Here is a 26,041-nt window from a genome sequence, read left to right as displayed (position 1 = left end):
CAGGCCCCTGTAGTCGGTGCGGACCAAGGTAGCTTAGCCGCCGTTAGTTACCCCCTGGCAGATCCCGAGCAGCCGGGAAAGCAGGCCGACTGGGTGACTGTGAGGAGGAAGCGTAGTTCTAAACAGAAGCCCTGTGTACACCGCCAACCCGTTCACATTTCTAATCGTTTTTCCCCACTCGACGACACACCCGCCGAGGATCAAACTCTGGTTATTGGCGACTCTGTTTTGAGAAATGTGAAGTTAGCGACACCAGCAACCATAGTCAATTGTCTTCCGGGGGCCAGAGCAGGCGACACTGAAGGAAATTTGAAACTGCTGGCTAAGGCTAAGCGTAAATTTGGTAAGACTGTAATTCACGTCGGCAGTAATGACACCCGGTTACGCCAATCGGAGGTCACTAAAATTAACATTGAATCGGTGTGTAACTTTGCAAAAACAATGTCGGACTCTGTAGTTTTCTCTGGGCCCCTCCCCAATCGGACCGGGAGTGACATGTTTAGCCGCATGTTCTCCTTGAATTGCTGGCTGTCTGAGTGGTGTCCAAAAAATGAGGTGGGCTTCATAGAAAATTGGCAAAGCTTCTGGGGAAAACCTGGTCTTGTTAGGAGAGACGGCATCCATCCCACTTTGGATGGAGCAGCTCTCATTTCTAGAAATCTGGCCAATTTTCTTAAATCCTCCAAACCGTGACTATCCAGGGTTGGGACCAGGAAGCAGAGTTGTAGTCTTACACACCTCTCTGCAGCTTCTCTCCCCCTGCCATCCCCTCATTACCCCATCCCCGTAGAGACGGTGCCTGCTCCCAGACCACCAATAACCAGCAAAAATCTATTTAAGCATAAAAATTCAAAAAGAAAAAATAATATAGCACCTTCAACTGCACCACAGACTAAAACAGTTAAATGTGGTCTATTAAACATTAGGTCTCTCTCTTCTAAGTCCCTGTTGGTAAATGATATAATAATTGATCAAAATATTGATTTATTCTGCCTTACAGAAACCTGGTTACAGCAGGATGAATATGTTAGTTTAAATGAGTCAACACCCCCGAGTCACACTAACTGCCAGAATGCTCGTAGCACGGGCCGGGGCGGAGGATTAGCAGCAATCTTCCATTCCAGCTTATTAATTAATCAAAAACCCAGACAGAGCTTTAATTCATTTGAAAGCTTGACTCTTAGTCTTGTCCATCCAAATTGGAAGTCCCAAAAACCAGTTTTATTTGTTATTATCTATCGTCCACCTGGTCGTTACTGTGAGTTTCTCTGTGAATTTTCAGACCTTTTGTCTGACTTAGTGCTTAGCTCAGATAAGATAATTATAGTGGGCGATTTTAACATCCACAGAGATGCTGAGAATGACAGCCTCAACACTGCATTTAATCTATTATTAGACTCTATTGGCTTTGCTCAAAAAGTAAATGAGTCCACCCACCACTTTAATCATATCTTAGATCTTGTTCTGACTTATGGTATGGAAATAGAAGACTTAACAGTATTCCCTGAAAACTCCCTTCTGTCTGATCATTTCTTAATAACATTTACATTTACTCTGATGGACTACCCAGCAGTGGGGAATAAGTTTCATTACACTAGAAGTCTTTCAGAAAGCGCTGTAACTAGGTTTAAGGATATGATTCCTTCTTTATGTTCTCTAATGCCATATACCAACACAGTGCAGAGTAGCTACCTAAACTCTGTAAGTGAGATAGAGTATCTCGTCAATAGTTTTACATCCTCATTGAAGACAACTTTGGATGCTGTAGCTCCTCTGAAAAAGAGAGCTTTAAATCAGAAGTGCCTGACTCCGTGGTATAACTCACAAACTCGTAGCTTAAAGCAGATAACCCGTAAGTTGGAGAGGAAATGGCGTCTCACTAATTTAGAAGATCTTCACTTAGCCTGGAAAAAGAGTCTGTTGCTCTATAAAAAAGCCCTCCGTAAAAGTAGGACATCTTTCTACTCATCACTAATTGAAGAAAATAAGAACAACCCCAGGTTTCTTTTCAGCACTGTAGCCAGGCTGACAAAGAGTCAGAGCTCTATTGAGCTGAGTATTCCATTAACTTTAACTAGTAATGACTTCATGACTTTCTTTGCTAACAAAATTTTAACTATTAGAGAAAAAATTACTCATAACCATCCCAAAGACGTATCGTTATCTTTGGCTACCTTCAGTGATGCCGGTATTTGGTTAAACTCTTTCTCTCCGATTGTTGTCTGAGTTATTTTCATTAGTTACTTCATCCAAACCATCAACATGTTTATTAGACCCCATTCCTACCAGGCTGCTCAAAGAAGCCCTACCATTATTTAATGCTTCGATCTTAAATATGATCAATCTATCTTTGTTAGTTGGCTATGTACCACAGGCTTTTAAGGTGGCAGTAATTAAACCATTAGTTAAAAAGCCATCACTTGACCCAGCTATCTTAGCTAATTATAGGCCAATCTCCAACCTTCCTTTTCTCTCAAAAATTCTTGAAAGGGTAGTTGTAAAACAGCTAACTGATCATCTGCAGAGGAATGGTCTATTTGAAGAGTTTCAGTCAGGTTTTAGAATTCATCATAGTACAGAAACAGCATTAGTGAAGGTTACAAATGATCTTCTTATGGCCTCGGACAGTGGACTCATCTCTGTGCTTGTTCTGTTAGACCTCAGTGCTGCTTTTGATACTGTTGACCATAAAATTTTATTACAGAGATTAGAGCATGCCATAGGCATTAAAGGCACTGCGCTGCGGTGGTTTGAATCATATTTGTCTAATAGATTACAATTTGTTCATGTAAATGGGGAATGTTCTTCACAGACTAAAGTTAATTATGGAGTTCCACAAGGTTCTGTGCTAGGACCAATTTTATTCACTTTATACATGCTTCCCTTAGGTAGTATTATTAGACGGTATTGCTTAAATTTTCATTGTTACGCAGATGATACCCAGCTTTATCTATCCATGAAGCCAGAGGACACACACCAATTAGCTAAACTGCAGGATTGTCTTACAGACATAAAGACATGGATGACCTCTAATTTCCTACTTTTAAACTCAGATAAAACTGAAGTTATTGTACTTGGCCCCACAAATCTTAGAAACATGGTGTCTAACCAGATCCTTACTCTGGATGGCATTACCCTGACCTCTAGTAATACTGTGAGAAATCTTGGAGTCATTTTTGATCAGGATATGTCATTCAAAGCGCATATTAAACAAATATGTAGGACTGCTTTTTTGCATTTACGCAATATCTCTAAAATCAGAAAGGTCTTGTCTCAGAGTGATGCTGAAAAATTAATTCATGCATTTATTTCCTCTAGGCTGGACTATTGTAATTCATTATTATCAGGTTGTCCTAAAAGTTCCCTAAAAAGCCTTCAGTTAATTCAAAATGCTGCAGCTAGAGTACTGACGGGGACTAGAAGGAGAGAGCATATCTCACCCATATTGGCCTCTCTTCATTGGCTTCCTGTTAATTCTAGAATAGAATTTAAAATTCTTCTTCTTACTTATAAGGTTTTGAATAATCAGGTCCCATCTTATCTTAGGGACCTCGTAGTACCATATAACCCCAATAGAGCGCTTCGCTCTCAGACTGCAGGCTTACTTGTAGTTCCTAGGGTTTGTAAGAGTAGAATGGGAGGCAGAGCCTTCAGCTTTCAGGCTCCTCTCCTGTGGAACCAGCTCCCAATTCAGATCAGGGAGACAGACACCCTCTCTACTTTTAAGATTAGGCTTAAAACTTTCCTTTTTGCTAAAGCTTATAGTTAGGGCTGGATCAGGTGACCCTGAACCATCCCTTACTTATGCTGCTATAGACGTAGACTGCTGGGGGGTTCCCATGATGCACTGTTTCTTTCTCTTTTTGCTCTGTATGCACCACTCTGCATTTAGTCATTAGTGATCGATCTCTGCTCCCCTCCACAGCATGTCTTTTTCCTGGTTCTCTCCCTCAGCCCCAACCAGTCCCAGCAGAGGACTGCCCCTCCCTGAGCCTGGTTCTGCTGGAGGTTTCTTCCTGTTAAAAGGGAGTTTTTCCTTCCCACTGTAGCCAAGTGCTTTCTCACAGGGGGTCATTTTGACCATTGGGGTTTTACATAATTATTGTATGGCCTTGCCTTACAATATAAAGCGCCTTGGGGCAACTGTTTGTTGTGATTTGGCGCTATATAAAAAAATTGATTGATTGATTGAAAAAAAAGCCTCAAAAGAAGCACATATTTAAATGATCCTAGATTCAACCTTTGATTTGAACTGTCAACGATAATGTTAAAATAACAGAATATGACATGGAAGTAAGACCTGGAATGATCACGGTAAAATATCAATAACATACCTTATAGTAAAAATGTCACTTTAATAATTGTGTGAATTACTATGAATCCATTCAAAGCCACTGTGTCTTTTTTTCCAGTGGAAGAAAGTCTACATTAATAAAAATAAGTCACGTAATCTTGTGTGAAATCCTGTTTGAAATAAATGGTAAATGGACTGCATTTATATAACACTTTTCCATCTGCATCAGACGCTCAAAGCGCTTTACAATTATGCCTCACATTCACACCGATGTGAGGGTGCTGCCATGCAAGGCACCCACTACACACTGGGAGCAACTAGGGGATTAAGGATCTTGCCCAAGGGCCCTTAGTGATACTGATTTGTATCTGTTATACAGATCAGTGTCCACGGATTTATAATTCTTGCACAATGTCGTAAAAAATAAGAACGCTTTGCGATTGGTATTTTAAAAACTCTGTGACGATCACAATTACAGAGTACCCCCCCCCCCCCCCCCCCCAACAAATGACTGCGGAATTCCGCGGATCCATGGAGTTTTCACAGCCCTGGCAGTTTTGTCCATTCCTCTTTGCAGCACCTCTCAAGCTCCATCAGGTTGGATGGAGAGCGTCGGTGCACAGACATTTTCAGATCTCTCCAGAGATGTTCAATCAGATTCAAGTCTGGGCTCTGGCTGGGCCACTCAAGGACATTCACAGAGTTGTCGTAAAGCCACTCCTTTGATATCTTGGCTGTGTGCTTAGTGTCATTGTCCTGCTGAAAGATGAACTGTCACCCCAGTCTGAGGTCCAGAGTGCTCTTCCCTCAATCCTGACTAGTCTCCCAGTTCCTGCTATTGAAAAACATTCCCACAACTTGATGCTGCCACCACCATGCTTCACTGTAGGGATGGTGCCTGGTTTCCTCCAAACATGACCAAAAGTTTCACACCAAAGAGTTCAATCTTTGTCTCATCAGACCAGAGAATTTTATTTCTCATGGTCTGAGAGTCCTTCAGGTGCATTTTGGCAAACTCCACATGGGCTGCCATGTGCCTTTTACTAAGGAGGGGCTTCTGTCTGGTCACTCTACCATACAGGCCTGATTGGTGGATTGCTGCAGAGATGGTTGTCCTTCTGGAAGGTTCTGCTGTCTCCACAGAATAATGCTGGAGCTCTGACAGAGTTACCATCAGGTTCCTGGCCACCTCCCTGACCAAGGCCATTTCCCCCCGATCGCTGAGTTTAGAAGGAAGCCAGCTCTAGGAACAGTCCTGGCAGTTCTGAACTTCTTCCATTTACAGATGATGGAGGCCACTGTGCTCATTAGGACCTTCAAAGCAGTAGAAAATGTTTCTGTGCCCTTCCCCAGATTTATACCTCCAGACAATCCTGTCTCTGAGATCTATAGACAAATTCCTTTGACTTCATGCTTGGTTTGTGCTCTGACATACACTGCCAACTGTGGGACCTTATATGTAGACAGGTGTGTGCCTTTTCAATTCATGTCCAATCAACTGAATTTACCCCAGGTGGACTCCAATTAAGCTGTAGAACAGGGGTCACCAACCCTTTCATGGAGGGCACCTGCTCTGCATATTTTCTAACTCTCCCTGTTCCACTCCCAGGCAATTAACTCTATCAGGTGTGCTCAGCCAATCAAGAGCTGGAAAACAGCACTTTTAAAAAATGAGGTGTGGAAAACATGCGGAACAGGTGCCCTTCAGGAGCAGGGTTGGTGACTCCTGCTGTAGAAACATCTCAAGAATCATCAGTGAAAACAGGATGAACCTGAGCTCAAATTTGAGCTTCATGGCAAAAGCTGTGGATACTTGTGTACACGATTTTATTTATTTTTAATAAATTAGCAAAAATCTAAAAAACCAAAAAAAAAAAAAACTTTTTCCACATTGTCATTATAGGGTATTGTGTATAAATTTTGATGGAAAAAATGAATTTCATCCATTTTGGAATAAGGCTGTAACATTAAAAAAATGTGGAAAAACTAAAGTGCCGTGAATACTTTCTAGATGCACTTTATACCAATGTTCTCAAAACTGCTGCCAGACAAGCTGATTCCAGACAACTACCCTCTTGGTTTCTTTCTGGAACAACTTTGAGGCCATTCATTTGTGTGATTTGGAAGGTTAAACACATGGTGTGCACCCAAAAAATAAAAAACATTGTGCAAGCACATATGTTAGAATAAGGTGTGAACAAATAAAAGTGCAGAGTAAACCAGGTTGTATATTTAGTATGCCAACCTGGAGGTGGGAACATTTAATATTAAACTTTTGCCTATAGCTATATGAGTTAGCTTAGAGTCCAGATTTTGTTTCACCTTCTTCTGTCTGTCTAGATGTTGAATATCGTCATCGTCATAAGATTTAACCTGCCAATGTCTGACTGGTATGTAACCAATCATAGTTTAAAACTGTATCAGAGCTGCATATAACTGATTTCAATTACAGATTAGTTAAGTCTATGAATAGAAAATAAGTCTCAACTGCCCTAGACATCCCTGGACCACCTGAGCTGAAATCATTGTGTAATCTGCCTTGAGCATTTTATAGCTTTGCCCATGAATTAGAAACTCCTAGCTCACCAAACCTTCTGGCTTCATGGCTACAAGGGAAGGAATGATCAGGGAGGGATAGAATGATGGCAGACAAGCAAAAGATCATGGTTACTGATGTTGTGTGATAGACATATGAACATGTTATCCATCTTTGTCAAATGTAATCCTTAAGTGCTCTCTCTATGTGCATTTCTCCCCATTTTCTTTAACGCCAGGCTTTGATTGTCTTGGTGACCATTTCTTGCCCTGGTTGTCTGTATCAAAGCCACAGCACAGCACAAAACCCACGCTGTGGCGAGGTAAACAAGGGCCGTGTCAATCAGCAGGACTTGGACGATTGACAGGTGGGGCGGCAGGGGAGGTGTTGAAGGTGGGGGAAGGGACGCAATTACAGTGAGAAGTACACAATGTCAAAATCCCCAAGAACCAGACCTGATGGGAGTGAGTTGGTGGCATTACCGGACAAAAGAGAAGCAGTTGCCAAAATAGAAGACAACAAAATGAGTTTCTAGAATGTCAATGACAGACGAAAAAAATCTGTAAGAGCACTGACCCTGCTCTCCTTCAATTCATTCAGTCCTCATTTCCTTTCACTTTCATCTCTCTGGCATCTAACAGACAGAGCTCATCTACAACAATCCCACGCCTCATTGTTGCCACGGCGAGGCAAGAAAAAAAAAAACCAGTCTGACTGCATCTGGATTTGAGGGTCATTTGAAGAACACAACCAGGCGAGGCTCCATTTTCAGTTCACACCAGGGAACCAGAGCATGCTTTCTCTCGCCTCTCCCTCCCTATACTACAGCTAAATCAATAGAAATGACAATGCAGCTGGAAGGTCATTCGCGAGCACAGTGAGCGGCTCTGTGGTGGAATGTGACACAAACAGAAAAACAAACAAGGATCCTTGGAGGCAGTCCTGCCTCTCTGTCCTCGTCTTATCCAGCAGGAGAAACATGCAGATCAGCTTCGATGTCTTTACGTTAACTGAGCTGAACACTGCTCTGCTGCACAACACGGCTTTAATGCCAACTTGCATCCACGGAATGAGCTTTTATCCTGCGTGCACATGCAAATGCACGCACCGTCCTCTTTATGTAAAAACTCTGAGAATGAGGTACACGTGCTACACTGGAAAATAACTGAAAATCCTTCTCCCCCTTGCTAATGAGCTGTCAGGCATGGTCGGAAACGGTACGTTGGACACGTCACAGTGCAGCCGCTGCATGTAGAATATTAGAGAAGCGACAAAAACCCACCAGTGGAGGAGAGGAGGAGAAAGTGTGTCAAAACACACAACGACACAACATGCAAAGAAACAGAAGATCTGCTTTACTCACAGTATACTCGAGGGTCCCTTTGGGTCTCTGGAACGACAGGCGCCTCCCATCCTTCTTCTCTGGAGTCTTCTTCTGGCCAGTATCTGTAAGCAAGCGAGGTAAGGTACGCGTTACATTCATGTTCCTCTCTCCCCAGCTTGTCACAAGCTGCTGTTTCCCAGCCCCGTGGGGAGACAGCTCATTCGTCAGCAGTGAGCCAGCCAGCCAGCCAGCCAGCCAGCCAGCGATGTGAGCTGTGAATGCTGTACCAGTTTCTCTCTCTGCTCAGTTTCTACCTCCTGCTCGCTCTCTCTCTCTCTCTCTCTCTCTCTCTCTCTCTCTCTCTACTGCTCTCTCCCTTCTCTACCTAGCCCACCATACTGTGTGATGACAGGCGCTGAATGTGCTTCACCTTGTACCCTCGCACAGCAGGCAGACTGAGCTGACCCATCAGGACGCCGCGGTGGCTGTGAGATGAGTATGGAGACGACAAGCTGTGCACAGAGTGTGGAAGGCTGGAAATTGAGAAGAACCAACCAAAGTGGTGGATGAAACAAGAATTTGGGTAATGGGGAGATGCAGCACAGAAAAATGGAAGCTGAAGAACGGGTGTAGAAGGGATGGTTTCTTGTGATTATGGAATGTTTTGGAAAGTGATTTTGGTGTTCTCTTCCAAAAGAAAAGACAATGTGCGTTCCATCTTCTGTGTACCAATGGTGGAGCTGTCAGTGTTTCTGGATTAGCAAAACACACCAGTCACATACATCTACATTTATTATTTTTATACAGATAAGAGACACACAAGTCTATCTGAGCGGATAATGCACAAGGAGCACAGTACGCGTGGTCAAAACTAATGGCTACTGACATATCCACAGTGGTGGGCACAGTTACGCTAACCGCTAATTAGCAAAGCTGACTTTTTTTTGTTAGCGGATTAGCTTTTCAGCTAACTTTGAAAACCATCACCAGATTAATTAGCTTCCGCTAATTTTAGTTCTGCTAACTTTCAGGCTACTAACATTTCTGTGCTTGCATAGTAAGGCCAAACAGTAAAAACATTTGTCAACCCTAAAATCAAACATTAATTCCTGTCTGTTGCAACAGCCAAGTTGCCGTAAGGACCTCAGTCCTCCCCAAGCAGAAGGGGGCAGGCCAGCTGCCGCTGCTGATGAGAAAAAAATGTCATTTACTTTCAACATACAGCAGCCCAGACAAAGGCCGAAAAGGTAAATTGCAATGTCCTTTTCACTCATGGTCACAACATAAGTCTTCACCAAACTACATAAAAACTACATACCTTGAACTATAAAAAACACAACGAATCTATAACACTAAGAACACTGCTAAACTAACATGTACTACAATAATAATAATAAAAAATAAACAAACCCCGAACTCCCATAACACAATGCTGCAATGCTTTATGTGTCTGCTTTAAAAGACAGCATATATGCCGCGACGCGCGGAATTCCTCCGCACGTCTGTCTCAATGTGCTGAAAAAGTGCTGATGTCCACGTCTTTTCACAATTCCTGTGCTAGTCAGATGACGTCCCGGATAAAACACAGCGTCCAGTTTGGAAATGAACGGCACATTCCACTGTTACAGGAGTTTTTGTCATGGAAAGAGGAGCGGAGGCTTCGCGCATCGCGGCGGTGCCGCATGGTGCACAGCAACGCCGTGATGAAGCCTCACAGGACATGTTCTGGCATGTCCAGGCACATCCACAATTTCTCGGATAATCACTCGATGGAAAAACCACTGACAGCTGTCTGAACGCCATCTCAAAGCCGTTCTGTGAGACCAAAACGGAGGTGTTCCTTTGTCTCGCTCCATCAGCAAATCAGTCGTGACGCGCGAAGCCTCCGCTCAGCTTTCCATGACAAAATCTCTTGTTAAAAGTGAAATCTGCTGGAAAATGGCTGATGTGCAGCTCTTGTGATAACCAGAGAAAGTGCACATGACGGTCTCGGATCCACAGAGCCATCCGTTTAGAAATGATCCGGTGGTTTGTGGCTCTCGACGGCAGCACGGAGCGCGGTGCGGCAAGCGTCCTTAAAGCCGTCCTTAAAGCTGTAGTAACAGTCCTTATTCTCTGTGAAGCCCGTAAAATTTTCACCGAAAGCCAGATAAATTTTTCGAATGGTTTCCAGCTGCCAGTCTCTAACAGTTTCTGAAAAAATTCTGATGGAAAAAAAGCCCAAATCATTCCGCCATTTCCTGACAATGAATATCCGCTGAGGGGGTGGACCACTCCTCACTCAAAGCCTGCTCACAGGCGAATGATGCAACCGACAGGTGTGGAAAAACTCACGCGTGCGCATGAGGGTTCAAGCTTGTCTGACGCAATCACACGTGATTCAAATCCATATGGTTTTTGAAAAAATAAGGTCGGATACTTTTCTAATAGACCTCGTACATGTAAACCTTTACTTTTTTAAATGAAATGAAATGAGTTATGGAGTTAAATTTGTCTCATTAATATCTGCAAATGCACAGAGGGTGATCTACAAATAGTCCTTGATTTACACACGTTTTGCGATCCACAAACACAAATTTCCGATTTGTAACTTGTGTTTTTTTTTTGTTTTTTTTTACAAATAGATGTGTATTTGTAAATATGTCTTTGTTAAAAAAGGCATTTGCAAAACTGAAAATTCTGTTTGTGAAATGTGACTCAGCATGTTGATCACCGATCACACGTTGGCCGCTATCAGTAGTAGATGGCAGTGTTCTATGCATTTTGCCGGGGGGGGGGGGGGGGGGGGTGATGATGATGAGAGGAGACTTTTTTCCCCATAATGCCTTTTGGCTCTTTTGCCTGTTTAATGCTCAAACCTTCAAAATTAGCGCATTACTTTAAAGGTACGATATTTTCACTTTGTAAAAATGACAGAGTTGCTGTTAATGTTGATAACCTGTCCGGAATTAGTCTGTTTCTAAATTAAACCATGAGTGAAAGTGCCTTGTGTTTGAGCTACACTGCCAACATCTGTAGTATTGTGTGTGAAAGGTAAGTGAGATATCTTTGCAGCAGCAGCTGACATTGTTTGTTTTGGGTTTGTGATCGCTTCGCATTGAATTTACTCAGAAGCCCCTGTGGTTTAAATTCAAAACTGGTTTATGAGTCTGGTCTGCTTGAGGTTTCTTCCTCAAATCATCAGAGGGAGTTTTTCCTTACCACTGCACTATACGCATGCTCTAGGGATTGGTAAGGTTAGACCTTACTTTTGTGAAGTGCCTTGAGGCAGCTTTGTTATGATTTGGTGCTATATAAATAAATGAAATTGAATTCACCCTGTTTTTACAAATTTTTGGACCATGGGCGATCATCGTGGAATGGCGCCCTGTTATTAGAAAACAAAGAAATTGGTGCCGAAAAGAAGCAGAGTCAAGATGAGCTGGTATTGTGCAGTAGAAAAGTGCCATCACTTTAGAGTGTAGGAGAACTTGTGTAAAGCAATAAAATGCAAACTCCAGAATGAAGATCCATTTTAATATCATCACTTTACACCAATGTGCTATATTTTTAAACAACTGATCCATGGTTGGACAGCACAGTGGCTTGGCTTAGTGGTTAACACTGTTGCCTCACAGCAAGAAGGTTGTGGGATCGCTTCCCACCTGTGGCCTTTCTGTGTGGAATTTGCATGTTCTCGCCGTGTTTGTGTGGGTTCCCTCTGGGTGCTCCGGCAGCCTCCCACATCCAAGGACATGCACGATAGGTAAATTGGCCATCTGTGGCCCTGCGATGCACTGGCGTCCTGTCAAGGGTGTACCCTGCCTAACGCCCTATGATGGCTGGGATGGGTTCCAGCCCCCTGTGACCCTTAATTGAAATAAGCAGGCACAGAAAATGAATGGATAGATGGATGGTCCATGGTTCTAACGTGAAAGGAATTTTGTTTGCTTGTTGATGAGCATGCTGGAACATACTTATAATACATCTCTAGTCTCAGCTAGTCTTTCAAACTCAAACTTATTAAACAAAAATCAATTTAAAAAACCTGGAGAAGTGAAATGAGCAAAATTCACAGAGAAATGTGGTGAGAGAGAAAGAGAGTGAAAACAACTACCATGTGCCAGGAACACAGGACGTTCAAATCAAACAATACATCATAAAATGTGGATGCTGATCAGGCACGTCCTGGTCAACCGCTGTGGATATTATGGACATACTGCTGACTGTGTATATCTGAAATAAAGACAGAAAAAACTACAAACAATATAGTCAATTTAAGGGTTCCTTCCCATTTAGTGAGTTTTTACATGGAAAGACATGAACTCACATTTGGTGGGTCATGTCACGTCTGGGAGCATGCACTATACGGTTGTTAAGCGCTGACGTAACGCATCACGTGATAAATCTGTTTCCGGGTCCAAAGACCTCCAAGTTTACAATTAAAGTTACGTCTGTTTGATCCTTTTAAGGATTTACAGTTTCAGTTTAGTTTGTGTTTACATTGTGCGCAAACCTCCATCCCTCCCTTCTCCGCCTCCACCTCCGTTAACCGCATTCGTCTGGTTCTATGGTCAGAACACTTAAAACTTTTTTTTCTTTTACTTTACATATTTTATTATGCACAGGTAAAATATACATGTCTGTTTGTTAATAAAAAAATATTTATTACAATAAACAGGACGTTAAAGTACAAACTTCACTTTCCCATCGAACGACATGAACAGGAAACGATCGCAGCAACTCCCATTGAAAATAACGGAGAAACAACCTGAGCGTCTGACATTTTTACATAAAACAAATGCAGTAACAACATCTAAAAACAAAGTTAATATATCCAGGAGAGTTTTAGGCACAATATACAAAGAGTTTTATGTTGCGATGTTAATGCTGTTGTCTGTGTGCAACGGTGTAAGTGCAGCCTGATTAGATCGTCTCAGTGCAGTTCTCAATGTTAATGACAGCGCGCCTTTTTTGTTTGGAGCCGGAAGCTGAAAATCACATGATGCGCTACGTCACACTTAACCAGATTGGCACATCCGCAACACCACAGAACTGCTGTGGGTCCTGAATAGCAATCACACAAGCAGACAACTGGTTCATCCCCACATCTGGAAAATAACCATCTATCAGCTGCAGCCAACTGAAATGTGGGCATCCCCTTGGTCTTCTCCAGCTGCTGGGGTCTTCGACACTGTGGTGCTGGATCATAGAGAAATGCACCACATGGCCAAAATGATGTAGCTGACATTCCCTCACCAGTGGTATCCAAGGATCCTCCAAAGAGACCAAGATATCCATTCTTCACCTTTGGGGCAGCAATAGCTCAGCTGGTAGAGCGAGTCGTCTTGTGACCCAAGGGTCTGTGGTTTGAATACAGCTCCCAACCAGTCAAAAACCTGCATGTTGCCATTGTGTCCTTGGGCAGGACACTTAACCCACCTTGCCTGTGTATGAATGAGGTGGTAGTGGTCGGATGGGCCGTAGGTGCAGAATGGCAGCCACGCTTTCGTCAGTGTTCCCCAGGGCAGCTGTGGCTACATTAGTAGCTTACCACCAGCAATGTGTGTGAATGAATGTGCAAGTGAATGAATAATGCAATTTGTAAAGCACATTGGGTGTCTTGAAAGGCTCTATAAATCCAGGTCATTATTATTATTATTCACCTTAAGTCAATGGTTAGCGTCCAATTTCTCAAAACCATACAGTAAGACAGGAGGCACCAGGGTTTGTTGGGTAAAAGAAAAAAAGGTGTGTTGTCTGACTACATTTCTTGAATCTGTGGATTGCATCTGTAGTTACTTAATGCACTTATAAGGGAGGTGGGTGCATTGATGTGTAAGCTTTGCATTGTGCTGGCCGTGTTTTGGTACTTAGTATTGCCCTTTTGTGGCTACAATAACACAAAACAGTTTGCGCACGCTGGTTCAATTAGTACAGAGCAAACATGGTCATGGTATTTCATAGGAATATGTTGTATGGCTGGGGGTGCCTGGCTGCCTTTTGTTTCTGTCTTCTGTTCTATCTTTTGTTTTTCCTTCCAGGTGGCTTGTGTTTAGGACTGAGTGGCTGTGTGGCTGAGTTATCAGGACCTCACCCTGATCACCTGAGGCTGGTCATGTGCAGCTCGTCAGGACTCACAGCTGTGGTGCATCTATATGGATTGGAGCATGGTTGCATTTAAGTCTGGAGTACACAGTGTGTATTTGCCAGAGACTCGACCTTGTGACCAGACGGGTGAGATCGTCGTCTCGAGAGCCATCTCATCATCATGGATGCAGAGACCGTACCAGGTTTTGATGCCATGGTCTGTGAAAGAGGAGGGGGTGAGGTCTCACGCTCGTCAGCACACTTCCTGAGGTACAGTAGGTTTTGTGACTAACATTAGTACAGTCAGTAAATGTGGTGTCCCTCACACCTTATTATATTGAGCTGTTATGTTAGTCGTTTAATCAGCTTCCACTGCAGTGGAGGATGTGAACTGGGTGTTCCATGCCTGCAGGGTGGGAAGCTGATTAGTGATTAAGCCAGGAAGTGTTTGCTGTTTATGTACACCTTTGAGTGGTCTCTCTGTGTGTGGAGTGTGGACTCATGATGGTTTCTTCTTTCACAGACTCGGTTTGTCGCGGCCACCTGGGGGGTGTCGGCGGGGTCCTTGGGTCCGAACTGTTTCTGGCTCCGGACCGTTTGTGCTGCTGGGAGCACACCGTCATTCCACCACGCCAGACCGCGCACTCATTTGTTACATTGTAGCACATCACTGTTATGTTATTAAATTCAGTTATCCTTTGTACCGTGCTCTGCTTATTTTATACTGGGTCCTTCAAACGCTGGTCGGTTCTCCGTCCTGCGTCCGACACATAACAGGAATAGTTAGTACCTTTATTGGTATCTTTCTCATCATGAGCCTCAGTTCTCTAAAAATATGAGTCATATATCAGTGATGCTATTTCTGGGGCTCAGGCACACACAGACTGAGCAGGAGGGGAAATGTGTGTATTTCAGGTGAAAACATTGGCATAGCAAAGCTGTGGGTTTCCTATGCTAATTGGGCCGATAGGTTCAGCCTGGAAAACACAGTGATGTAATTCAGGTCTAATTATCATATCTAATTTGACTGTGTGAGTTTATGAGGGAAGGGACACAGCTCACATACACAGCACAATATTTTATGGATTTTTACAAGAATAAAATTGAGGATATTAGGACTAAAATAAAATCAGCAAATCTGGGTGAGGATAGATGAGCCTGTGACAAAATATTTGTGAATGTGGACTGAAACCCAACACTTAGCAGATTTAATACTTCTGTTGATAATTTGATCAAAATGATTATAGACACCAAACACACTATGTGTCTTTTTGAACCACTACCAACTACTGTTCAATATTAGGCCCCACGAGGCAGAAAATGATTACTTTATCACTTATAACTGGCACTGTCCCCTACATGATTTAAAAAAAAAAAAAAAAGCCACGAATAACCCATTCTGAAGAGACCTGGCCTTGATCCTGGTTTATTGACTAGTTACAGACAACTTAAATCTGCCTTGTTTCCCCTAATATTCTTGAAAAAGCAGTTTTACAGCAACTTTTGTCCTGCTTCTCTAATACTCTTGTTGAACAACTGCAGTCTGCATATATGATATATCATTCTATGGAAACTGCACTCCCTAAAGTAGTGAATGATCTAATTGCTATGGATCAAGATATCACTTCAGTCTGGTTACCGGTGGACCGTTGGAAAATATTGATCATTCCATGTTGCTGGACAGACTTAATAACTATTTCTGGTCAAGTACATGCTTGGTTAGCATTGTACTTTTGTGATAGATCACAATGCGTTTTGTAGAACAATACCACTTCCAAATCCTCTGAAGCAAAATATGGGGTACCTCAGGGTTCTGATTTGGGTCCTTTGTGGTTTTCACTTTCTACAGCATCTCTTGGACAGATACTGCAATGCTATGGATTTGACAGTCATTTATGCTGATGACACTCAATTTTACATACACATAAAAGCTACTAATCTTGCAGTGTTTGCTTTCAGTTAACAAGTGGATATCACAATTTCCTACTCCTGAATTCTGAAAAGAATGAGACGATGGTAACTGGTTTTACAACAGGAAGGCATTTGTATGAGTTAACATTATTGGATGCATGTATTATTCATCATACTGTTAAAGCAACAAATCTTATTTGATCCACATATCAGAGATGTTACAAAGAATGTTTTTTATTATTATTATTTTTCATTTGTGCAACACAGCAAAGAGTCATCCTGTGCCATCCATGGCTGATGCAGAGACACTGGTGCACACTTTTATTCATCTAGAATTCATTCCTGTAATGTTGCGTTTTATGCTTTGCCACACACTAATACTAAAACTCCACAGTTGGTTCACAGTGCTGCTGTTAGAGATCTAACCAGGATAAGCAAGTCTGGCCATATTACCTCAGGTGAGGCTTCACTTCACAAGCTCACTGTTTATATGAGATCAGATTTTAAGGTTTTATTGTTAACTTATAAAATTTATTAACAGCCTCCTACTTAGTACATCTAGTAAAACCTTATGTGCCACCCTGTGTTCTTCTTGATCAGAGTACAGGATTACTGTGTGCCTCAAGTAAAGAAGACTGTGGGCCACAGTACTTTTTCTTACCATGCACTGTTTTTATGGAATACTCCACCATTTGGAATGAGGCACTATGACTGTTGAGCCTTTTAAATGCAGATAGAAGACACATCTGTTGTCCTTGACATATAATTCATGAGTAGAACATCTTTGTTTTTTATGTATTTGACCTACATTGTTTGTATACTGTGCTGAATCTTATGTGGTTATATTTTAAGTTTCATTGTTACAATGAGTTTTACGGTTTTGTACTGTGTTGCTTAATTTATATAATTTCTTTTAATTATGTGTAATTGTGTAATATGTTAAAGCACTTTGAATTACAAATTGGTGGGGAAGGGTGCGGGGACATGGGCTTGTGTTAAATCAATTATTCAGTATCAAAATGAAAACCTTGGATGGATAATTACTTTCCGTGAGGCTTCAGAGTGGAAGCACGTAGACTGGAGCCGAGTTAGCTGCTATTTAGAGACAACATAACAAATAAGACTGCACGCTTTCCATATTATGAAAGACAAGCCACTGTGCCTCATGGAACTGCAGGTGACACCAAGACAGCAGAGCGCATGAAATGTGACTCAGATGATAAACAGTGGAGCAACTGATCTGCATCCTAAGCCAAAACAAAGATTTGCACCGTGTTGATGTGGTTGTAGTTTCAATTAAACTGTACAGTAAATATTAAACCAGCAGAATCAACGCAAACACGACATCTCACAAACGTGCACCAGACAAATAATATGAACTCTGAGGTGCAAGTAACAGTGATAGAGGATTTTGTAAGAGCTGAATACAGTAACGTGCATTAGCAGCTGCAGGGGTGTTTTCACGTGGTGAGTCGAAGATCGGGATAAAATTAAACCACCCCAATGTTTGTGGCACAATAAACAAGAGTTTTATTCACATTCCAGACACAAAGCGAAGCTCAGCACAGGAGCATCTTCAGTAATAACAGCTCTGGTTTCATCCTGCTCTGCAGGAAACTAGGAGCATCTGTTGTCTGTAAATAAGCTCTGCTACTTTGCAATGATTTCTAGAGTCCACAGCATCCACGTTCAGTGATGCATCAGAATATCAGACTGCTGTTGCATTTAGTATCAGATCTTTTCAACCCAGGACACAAAGTAAAACTTTACATTTTTTTCAAAACAGTAAGAACAGTACATGTTGCATGTTGTGCACTGAACTCATGCTCCAAACAGCAGATTATTGAGCAATGGGACATGCAGAGGGTACACAGGAAAGACATGAGGAAATGGTCTTAAAGCCAGTATTAACCAAGAAAGGAAGGATGTTATCTTAGCTAAACTCACAAGGAGTCACGCCTTTCTGAGCAACTTAACAGGAATTAAAAAGTGTGACAATGACTGGAGACGCCGCTGCTCACCACGCTGCCTCGTGACAACATACCACTGCACACAAGACGCATCAGCGGCCCTGCAGACTCTCTGACATGTTGGATTTGTGACATCTGACCCCTACAGTCGGCATTTAGTGACACAGCCTGGACAATCAGACAGGAATTAGATCATGTTGATATATGATCTACCAAAATGCTTGAGGTTTGTTTTTTTGGGGGGTTTTTTGCAATCACATCAGAACTGTCTGTAATACGGATGCCATCTGACATCTCACAGATCACTCTGGAAAAGTGCCAGTAAATAACACTTGTGATCTGTATATCTATGGGACAATAATGTCATGAATTATTACCATAAAAACAAGATAATGAAAAATTTGTGTAATGTGTCCAAACAACCACTTAATAACATCCTTTAAGGATATATATATATATATATATATATATATATAAAAAAAAATCCTATATAGGCCCGAGGGTTTAAGCAGATGAGAATCTATGAATCCCCCCTTGATGAAGTGTCTAGTCCAAGGACACAGACAGGTAGCATGATCAGGAATTGAACCCAAGTCTACATATTGGTAGCCCAATTCTTCATCCCGCTGAGCTACCTGCTTGAAGATAGCATGTGTTAGAAATGTGCCGATTATTGTCCCCTACTCACCTGAACAAAATAATAGCTTGGGATATACAGTTATGTTCAAAATAATAGTGTGTTTAAAAAGTGTGTAAAGCTACAAATCCTTATAATAGTTTCTAATTTGCACAGAGTCAACCAACTTCTGGCACCTGCACTCATAGAAATATTTAACCCTAACTTTTAAGATTTATGTAATTTTACTACATGACAAATTCCCATTTACTTTTTTTTTTTTTTTTTTTAGATAATTTTAATACAAACCTACCAAATAAACCTTACATAATGGATATTCAATACTGTAATAAATCCTATTTATTTGAAATGCATAATCCTCAGCTTTATGTATTTAGTATTAATAAAATATAATTTGTTGGGAAAGTGTAGGAACACGGACCCACAACAGGGGGCGCAAATGAACGGACAATGGAGTAAGTCAAAATAACAACGCTTTACTGTTGTGAATGTGCACAACGAATACAACCAATTACAGAAATGGACAAAAGTCAATACACAAAGGTGTCGTGTGGGCAGGCTCGAAGATAGGAGACGCCTCTCCAAGGTAAGACCGGAACCACACGGCTTCCTCTGCCACAGGACCCCAGGAATACTGGAGCCGCCAAGTCCCGAACTCCCAGGTGGCCACTGCCTCCGCGTGTCGGACCTGGTACTGCTGGCGAGGGAAAAAGAACAGTTAGATGGGGGCGCGTTTGCACCCAGAACTCCGAACGGCAGGAAAGGTACCTCCACCTCTCGTTGGAACAGTAAACCAATAACTAGCTCAGTCAAAACTGTGTACTCAGTAGGCTTTGATATGTTACCTCTCTGGTAGAAACGATATCTCGGCAATGAGGTGGAGATGCCGTCCTGCTGATATACCCCACTGATGATTGCCGTCAGCTGTCTCAGGTGATGGGTGACAGCTGTCACCGAGGCTGCTCCCGTGAGGCGGCGGCGCCCTCTGGTGCCTGGAGCCCGCACTCCAGGCAGGACGCCCTCTGGTGATGGTGGGCCAGCAGTACCTCCTCTTCAGCGGCCCACACAACAATAATTACTCTAAATCAATAATAATGACAGTATTTATTTAAAATACATAAAGTATATTGTTTGAATTGCATAATAATTATGTTACCTATACAAGATAAATGGCATAGGTAACATAATTATTATGCAATTCAAACAATATACTTTATGTATTTTAAATAAATACTGTCATTATTATTGATTTAAAGTAATTATATTTTATTAATACTAAATAGCAGGGGTGGTGGCCAAGTGGTTAATGCGCTTGGTTTCAGTTTGGAAGGTTCTGGGTTCAAATCCTACCCCTGCCACATTTTTCCATGCAGATCCACCTTGGATTTGTTGTGGCAACCCCGAGTGCAAACAAGGGAGCAGCCGAAGGGACTTACTATATTTTATTAATACTAAATACATAAAGCTGAGGATTATGCATTTCAAATGAATAGGATTTATTACAGTAATGAATATGGCTCACAATATGCTAAACTTATGAAAGTGTAACACAAAGGTCAATTTTACGTTTTTATTGCAAACTAGTTTGAAATTGTAGTACAAACATTTTTCTTTCATAAACCACAAAGCTCAAGATAACTCATTAACTATTAACTTTAAAAATTTCAGTTTTCCATTATGAAAAAGTGAAATTAATAAGAGTATGGACCCTTGCGGATGTTATTTTGGACGGACAATTCTCAGGTTGTTTTCAACTTGTTATAATTTCTTAATACGCGTATCTTTTATACAAATTGATGATGTATATCGGAGAATACATATTTCGAAGTAGAATGCCTATCTAAGTGTAAATGTTAGCTACAGTTTATGCGACTTTTAACCATCTATATCTCCCATTTGGTTTTGACAGACGGCGTAACGTCCGCAAGGGTCATTTTTAATAAAATTTTTTTGTACTTAAAATTGACTCAAGGGCCTTTTATTTACTTTTAATTTTTCATTTCATGGGTTTTCTATTGACTAACGCACAATGCAATTGCCTTGAGGTTGGTTTGAAAAAAACAGGACCTGGTTGAAAAAGTGAGGTCCAATCGTGTTATATTATGTGATGAAAAAAGTGGATTTTCCAAACTTCTTTTCAATTTTTCTTTATTTTATGAGCAACGAAATACACTCAAATTATGCATACTATATATACATTAGTTACATTAGTGTTAACAATAACAAACATTTCTATTCAACAATCCATATTTAATAAACACATTCATGAAGTACCTCAGGTGTAATATAATGGTTTAGCATATTGTGAGCCATATGCATCATGTAAGGTTTATTTGATGGGTTTGTATTAAAATTATCTAAAAAAGTTAATGGCAATTTGTCATGTAATAAAATTACATAAATCTTAAAAGTTAGGGTTAAATATTTCTGTGAGTGTGTGAACAGGTATTCCAGCCCAGGACAATCAGACTACATTCCACAATTCCTCTGCGCATTTCTTGGTTTTGCCTCAGAAACAGCATTTTTGATGTCACCACACAAGCTTTCTATTGGATGAAGGTCCTGGGATTGAGCTGCCACTCCATAACGTTAATCTTGTTAGTCTGGAACCAAGATGCTGCTCACTTGCTGGTGTGTTTGGGGTCATTGTCTTTTTTGAAACACCCATTTCAAGGGCGTTTCCTCTTCAGTGTAAGACAACATGACCTCTTTGAGTATTCGTGTGATGTATTCAAATGGATCCATGATCCCTGGTATGTGATAAAGAGCCCGGCACCATTCCAAAAGCAGAGACTTTTTGTCATTTGCCCTCTTCCAATAATACATCCAAAATTAGAGGCAGACACGCCCTAACCAACAAGCAGCCACAGTAGTGTGCCCAGGAACAAACCACGAATTTACAGACAGAAAATCAGAGTGCCTGAAAAACCTTGGAGCAGATGGCAGAAATGACATAAAATGGGCTGAGAGAAGTTGTGCACAATATGGTCTCAGCAGTTCTATGTTGCAAACCCAAAACCACTACGCCAGAGCACAATAAGCCACAACCCCTCATATAACTTCTCAGTCATAATACGTGAAAGCAGCATACGATTAAACACCCTCATACATCAACTACTTCTGAAGGTAGCATATTTTCCGGACTATAAGTCGCACCAGAGTACAACTCACATTTATTTTTGAAATGCATATTTCATAATATATTAGGAAAAAACATTATGTAACAACCTGGAGAGATGGTTTTATCATAGGCTAAATTACTGACTGCTGGGATAGACTCCAGCTGCTTATGATCCTTGATTGGAGTAAGTGGGAAATAGAAAATGAATGAATGAATGAATGAATACCCATAGTTGTTTTTTCTTTCCACTGTACTAAAAAAAGCTACTGAACTGTAGTTTTGTAACCGTTACACCTCTCTTTTTGACATATAAGTCACACTGGAGTATAAGTTACATTACCTCCCAAAATAAAAAATATAGCAGTGCTAAAATACCCTGGGTTGTATGAGCATAAAAATAGGAAATGGAATGTGACCTTTTAACCTCTTAAAACGGGTCAAGGTTAGCCATCTTTAAACTTGTCCAGTCTGTGTCCCAAGAATATTCCCTGAGAATTTGAAGATCCTGGCAATAATAGGACTGGAGTTATGCTGAGCACAGACAGACAGACGGACGGAGGGATGCCAAGTCTCCGCAATACCCCATGGCCATATTTTGGCCTCGGATAAAAACAAAATAAAAACACAACTTATACTCTTAACTTACATTAAGGTTAACATATTTTAAACTTAACTTAAAATATGTTAGTTTTAAAGCCAGATAATGTGTGAATGTTTCATTTTTCTAGAATTCACAGAAGTAAAATTAAATCCAAACTGAGATGACAGATGTCAGACAGAAAGTGAATTAATAAATAAATTAATAAACGTAGGTCTGAATCTGTGTGCATTTTTTGGATGCTGTAAGGCTAATTTTATTATTTTTTTTAAATCAGCTATATCAGACTCGCATAACACAAAGAGTTGGAAGTAATGATTCATAATGTGGTATATATTTTTTTTAAAAGATAGCATTGATTGGACTGCCATATGCACTTTAATGCACTTGCACTGTCCACCTTCTTGTACCAAGATAGGGCCCAAACAATTGGAGAGGTATAAATATAGATATTTGTGGATGGGAACTCTTGTGCATGTGTATGTGTGCGTGCATGTGCAGAGGAACACAATGCTGGATTCTTGTTCCACCTCACTCTGGACAAATGTGTGGCTAAATGCAAACACTATAGTATTTCTGCATTTGACTCTGCAAACATGAACTTCAAACAGGCCTGGACATGCGCTGGCTTGAGCAGGGGGACCTTGCTGCCCTGCAGGATTTTAAACCATGACAGCATCATGTGTTACTAATGCAATCTTTGTGACTGTGGTCCCAGCTCTCTTCAGGTCATTGACCAGGTCCTCCTGTGTATTTCTGAGCTTTCTCAGAATCATCCTTACCCCACAAAATGAGATCTTGCATGGAATCCCAGATCGAGGGAGATTGACAGTCATCTTGTGTTTCTTCCACTTTCTAATAAACAAACATAACAGTTGTTGTCTTCTACCAAGCTGCTTGCCTGTTGTCCTGTAGTCCATCCCAGCCTTGTGCAGGTCTACACTTTTATCCCTGGTGTCCTTAGACAGCTCTTTGGTCTTGGCTATGGTGGACAGGTTGGAGTGTGATTGACTGAGTGTGTGAATAGGTGTCTTTTATACAGGTAACAAAGTTCAAATAGGTGCAATTAATATAGGTAAAGAGTGCAGAATAAGAGGGCTTCTTAAAGAAAAATTAACAGGTCTGTGTGAGCCTGAATTCTTGCTGATTGGTAGGTGTTCAAATACTTATTTGCAGCAGTAATACAAATAAATTATTAAAAAATCATACAATGTGATTTCTGGATTTTTTTTTTTTTTTTTAGATTATGTCTCTCACAGTGGACATGCACCTAAGATGAAAATTTCAGACCCTTCCACGATTTCTAAGTGGGAGAACTTGCAAAATCGCAGGGTGTTCAAATACTTATTTTCCTCACTGTATGTAGGTAAGTTTCAGAATTACCCAGGTGACATCAAATTTAGGTAAAAATTGAAGAAGGTCTTGGAATTGCCCAGGTAATGGGTCTAGGCCTTGATCCTTATTTTGCCTCTCCCTTTGGCTCACCTCCTGCCCTAGCTTTGACATATTAGTTATTTTTCATCATGTGGTTATTCTCTGTTCTAGTTTTGCTGTGTTACTTTGTTTTGTTACTTTTCATACTTGAGCCTCTGTCCAGTTTTGTTCTGCCAGATTGCGTTTGCATTATTGGTCATTGTTTATCACTTGTTTATTTTGCTTTTCTCATTTGTGTTATCAGTTGTTCTTTATGTCGGGTTTTGCCTTCTGTTTTCATGTGGTTTGTTTTTCTTACAGCTTGTTTTGCTAGTTTAGTGTTATTTAAGTATTTATGTTCCGTTTTCGGTTCTCATGTTCATGCCCAGTGCTTGGTTATGTTAGACTGCCTTCAGTTTTTATTTTATTTTTGCTCATAGTTCTCAGTTTCCCTCACGCCCAGTTAATTATGTTCACTCCATGCCCTGCACCTGCCATTATGATTTGTCCCTCACTTTGATTCAGTCTGTTTTGTTTCCATTCACTCACACTCTTGCACCAGCTTACGTTTCTTTGTCTATTGCATCACTCCACTTGGTGCACTCCCTTCCTCACTATCTTGCCCCATCCATACTTTGTTCATTAGCCACGCCCTCTTTCTAGATCCTTCTCACGTGCACCTTGTTAACACTTGCTTATTTAATCTCCTCCCAGCCACCACACCTTTGCCAGTTTGTCGTTGCTCTTAGCACACATTCCAGCCTTTTGATCATAGTCCTGTTTTAATTAACCGTGTACTGTCTTCTGCTTTGTATTTCTCGACCACGTCTTTTTCCTCATCCCTGACTACCGTGTTTGCTCATGCCTCTGACCCCTGCTGAACAATGACTGCATTTTTGCCTGATCCTGTTTGTACCTCCACTCCGCTACTTGATTGCCTGTGCACTGAACCTCAGTCTGGAATAAAGACAACAATTTCTTATACACCAAAGCCTGGTATGGGAGTCTCTGCATTGCCTGTCCAGCCACTACGGTTGTCGGGCAGCTGCCCGGCATGACAATGTCAAATTTGCCAAAGGTCAGTCACTGAGGTCAAGGTCATTAGGGTAAAATCTCAGATTGCCATAAAAGTCACTGTCTTCATGCACACAAGTACTAGTATCAACGTCCATGGAAATCCTTACAGTGCACTTAAGAATCCCAGTACTTTTCTTAGAGTATGATGCGATAGGGTGAAGCCAATATATTATTGCAACAACAGCAAACGTCAGCTTTCTTAATCAACAGCAGCACAGCCTCAGAAGACTTGAACGTCCCTGAAGAAGGAGACCAATGAAAGTCTGCGGGGCAGCAGCTGTAATGAATATAGAGTGCGTGGGTCTAGTGGAGCCGTCAACTTCAACACACACAACACAGTGTGACAGGTAACATCCCTTTGCCAACACTTTCAGCAGCACTCAGCTCTATATTACACCACTCAGCTTTGAATAGGAAACTTTGCTGAACAGCAGTTTTCTGTGTGAGAGTGGGCAGGTCCAACTAGGTCCGCTCATTAACACCCTCTCCCCACGTCATCCACTCATCACACTCCTGTGGTGTCACCACTAATGTTGGAGAGGTGGATGGTTAGGCGGAAGTTGGACAGCTCAGAGGTGGGTTCATACCACAGCAATTTAGTCGAGCTGAACGGAGTTCTGGTGCGATTAGGATCATTTGGCCAGATATGAACTTGGGTACAGAAATCAATCAAATGTGTGGAGGGTAGGTGCGGCAGGCTTTGGTTCATGCAAGAACAAATTCCAGTGCTATCTGGTTTTGGTGAGACTATGGAGCAGACCAATCACAAAATAAACTCCTAATAAACCCATCCAGCCCATCTGCTGATTATCTGTTAAGGTCACCACTCAGTAACCATGGAAACATGTGCATCAGCGCATGATTCTGGTGACTTTCGCTGCTCACAGCATTAAAAGCAGCTGAAACACAGCTGAGCATTTAGCTTGTCCTACTCCATGCACATCAGCGGTCCAAAATTAAAAATCTGCCAGTGGAAGCCTGAGACACTGACGCTGAGGAGTCCATCTGAAGAGGAACCAGGTTTTTCAAAAAATACGCTTTAGGGTTTTAGTAGGGCTGCAACTTGCAATTATAGATTAATCTGTCGATTA

General features: G+C 41.4%; 1 protein-coding gene and 1 long non-coding RNA gene across 4 annotated transcripts in view; both read right to left on the bottom strand.

Annotated features, from left to right (window-relative positions):
- The window catches only part of oxr1a (oxidation resistance 1a), a 668,289-nt gene that overhangs the window by 179,312 nt on the left and 462,936 nt on the right, over positions 1-26,041 (bottom strand). For all 3 annotated transcript variants that reach the window (XM_034173809.1, XM_034173811.1, XM_034173810.1), the window contains one exon: positions 8,194-8,276. In XM_034173809.1, the coding sequence (XP_034029700.1) occupies positions 8,194-8,276 (83 nt within the window). The remainder of the gene's footprint in view (positions 1-8,193; positions 8,277-26,041) is intronic.
- LOC117513603 lies at positions 18,773-21,423 on the bottom strand. The gene is made up of 3 exons (XR_004561646.1): positions 21,322-21,423; positions 20,804-20,808; positions 18,773-18,784 (listed from the first exon to the last, which is right to left on the bottom strand). It is a non-coding gene; the product is annotated as an uncharacterized LOC117513603 (long non-coding RNA).

This window comes from Thalassophryne amazonica, chromosome 7 (assembly GCF_902500255.1).
Source record: "Thalassophryne amazonica chromosome 7, fThaAma1.1, whole genome shotgun sequence".
NCBI classification, from domain to species: Eukaryota; Metazoa; Chordata; class Actinopteri; order Batrachoidiformes; family Batrachoididae; genus Thalassophryne; species Thalassophryne amazonica.
Note: the sequence above shows the minus strand (reverse complement) of the source record. Positions and strands in the feature narration are given on the sequence as shown.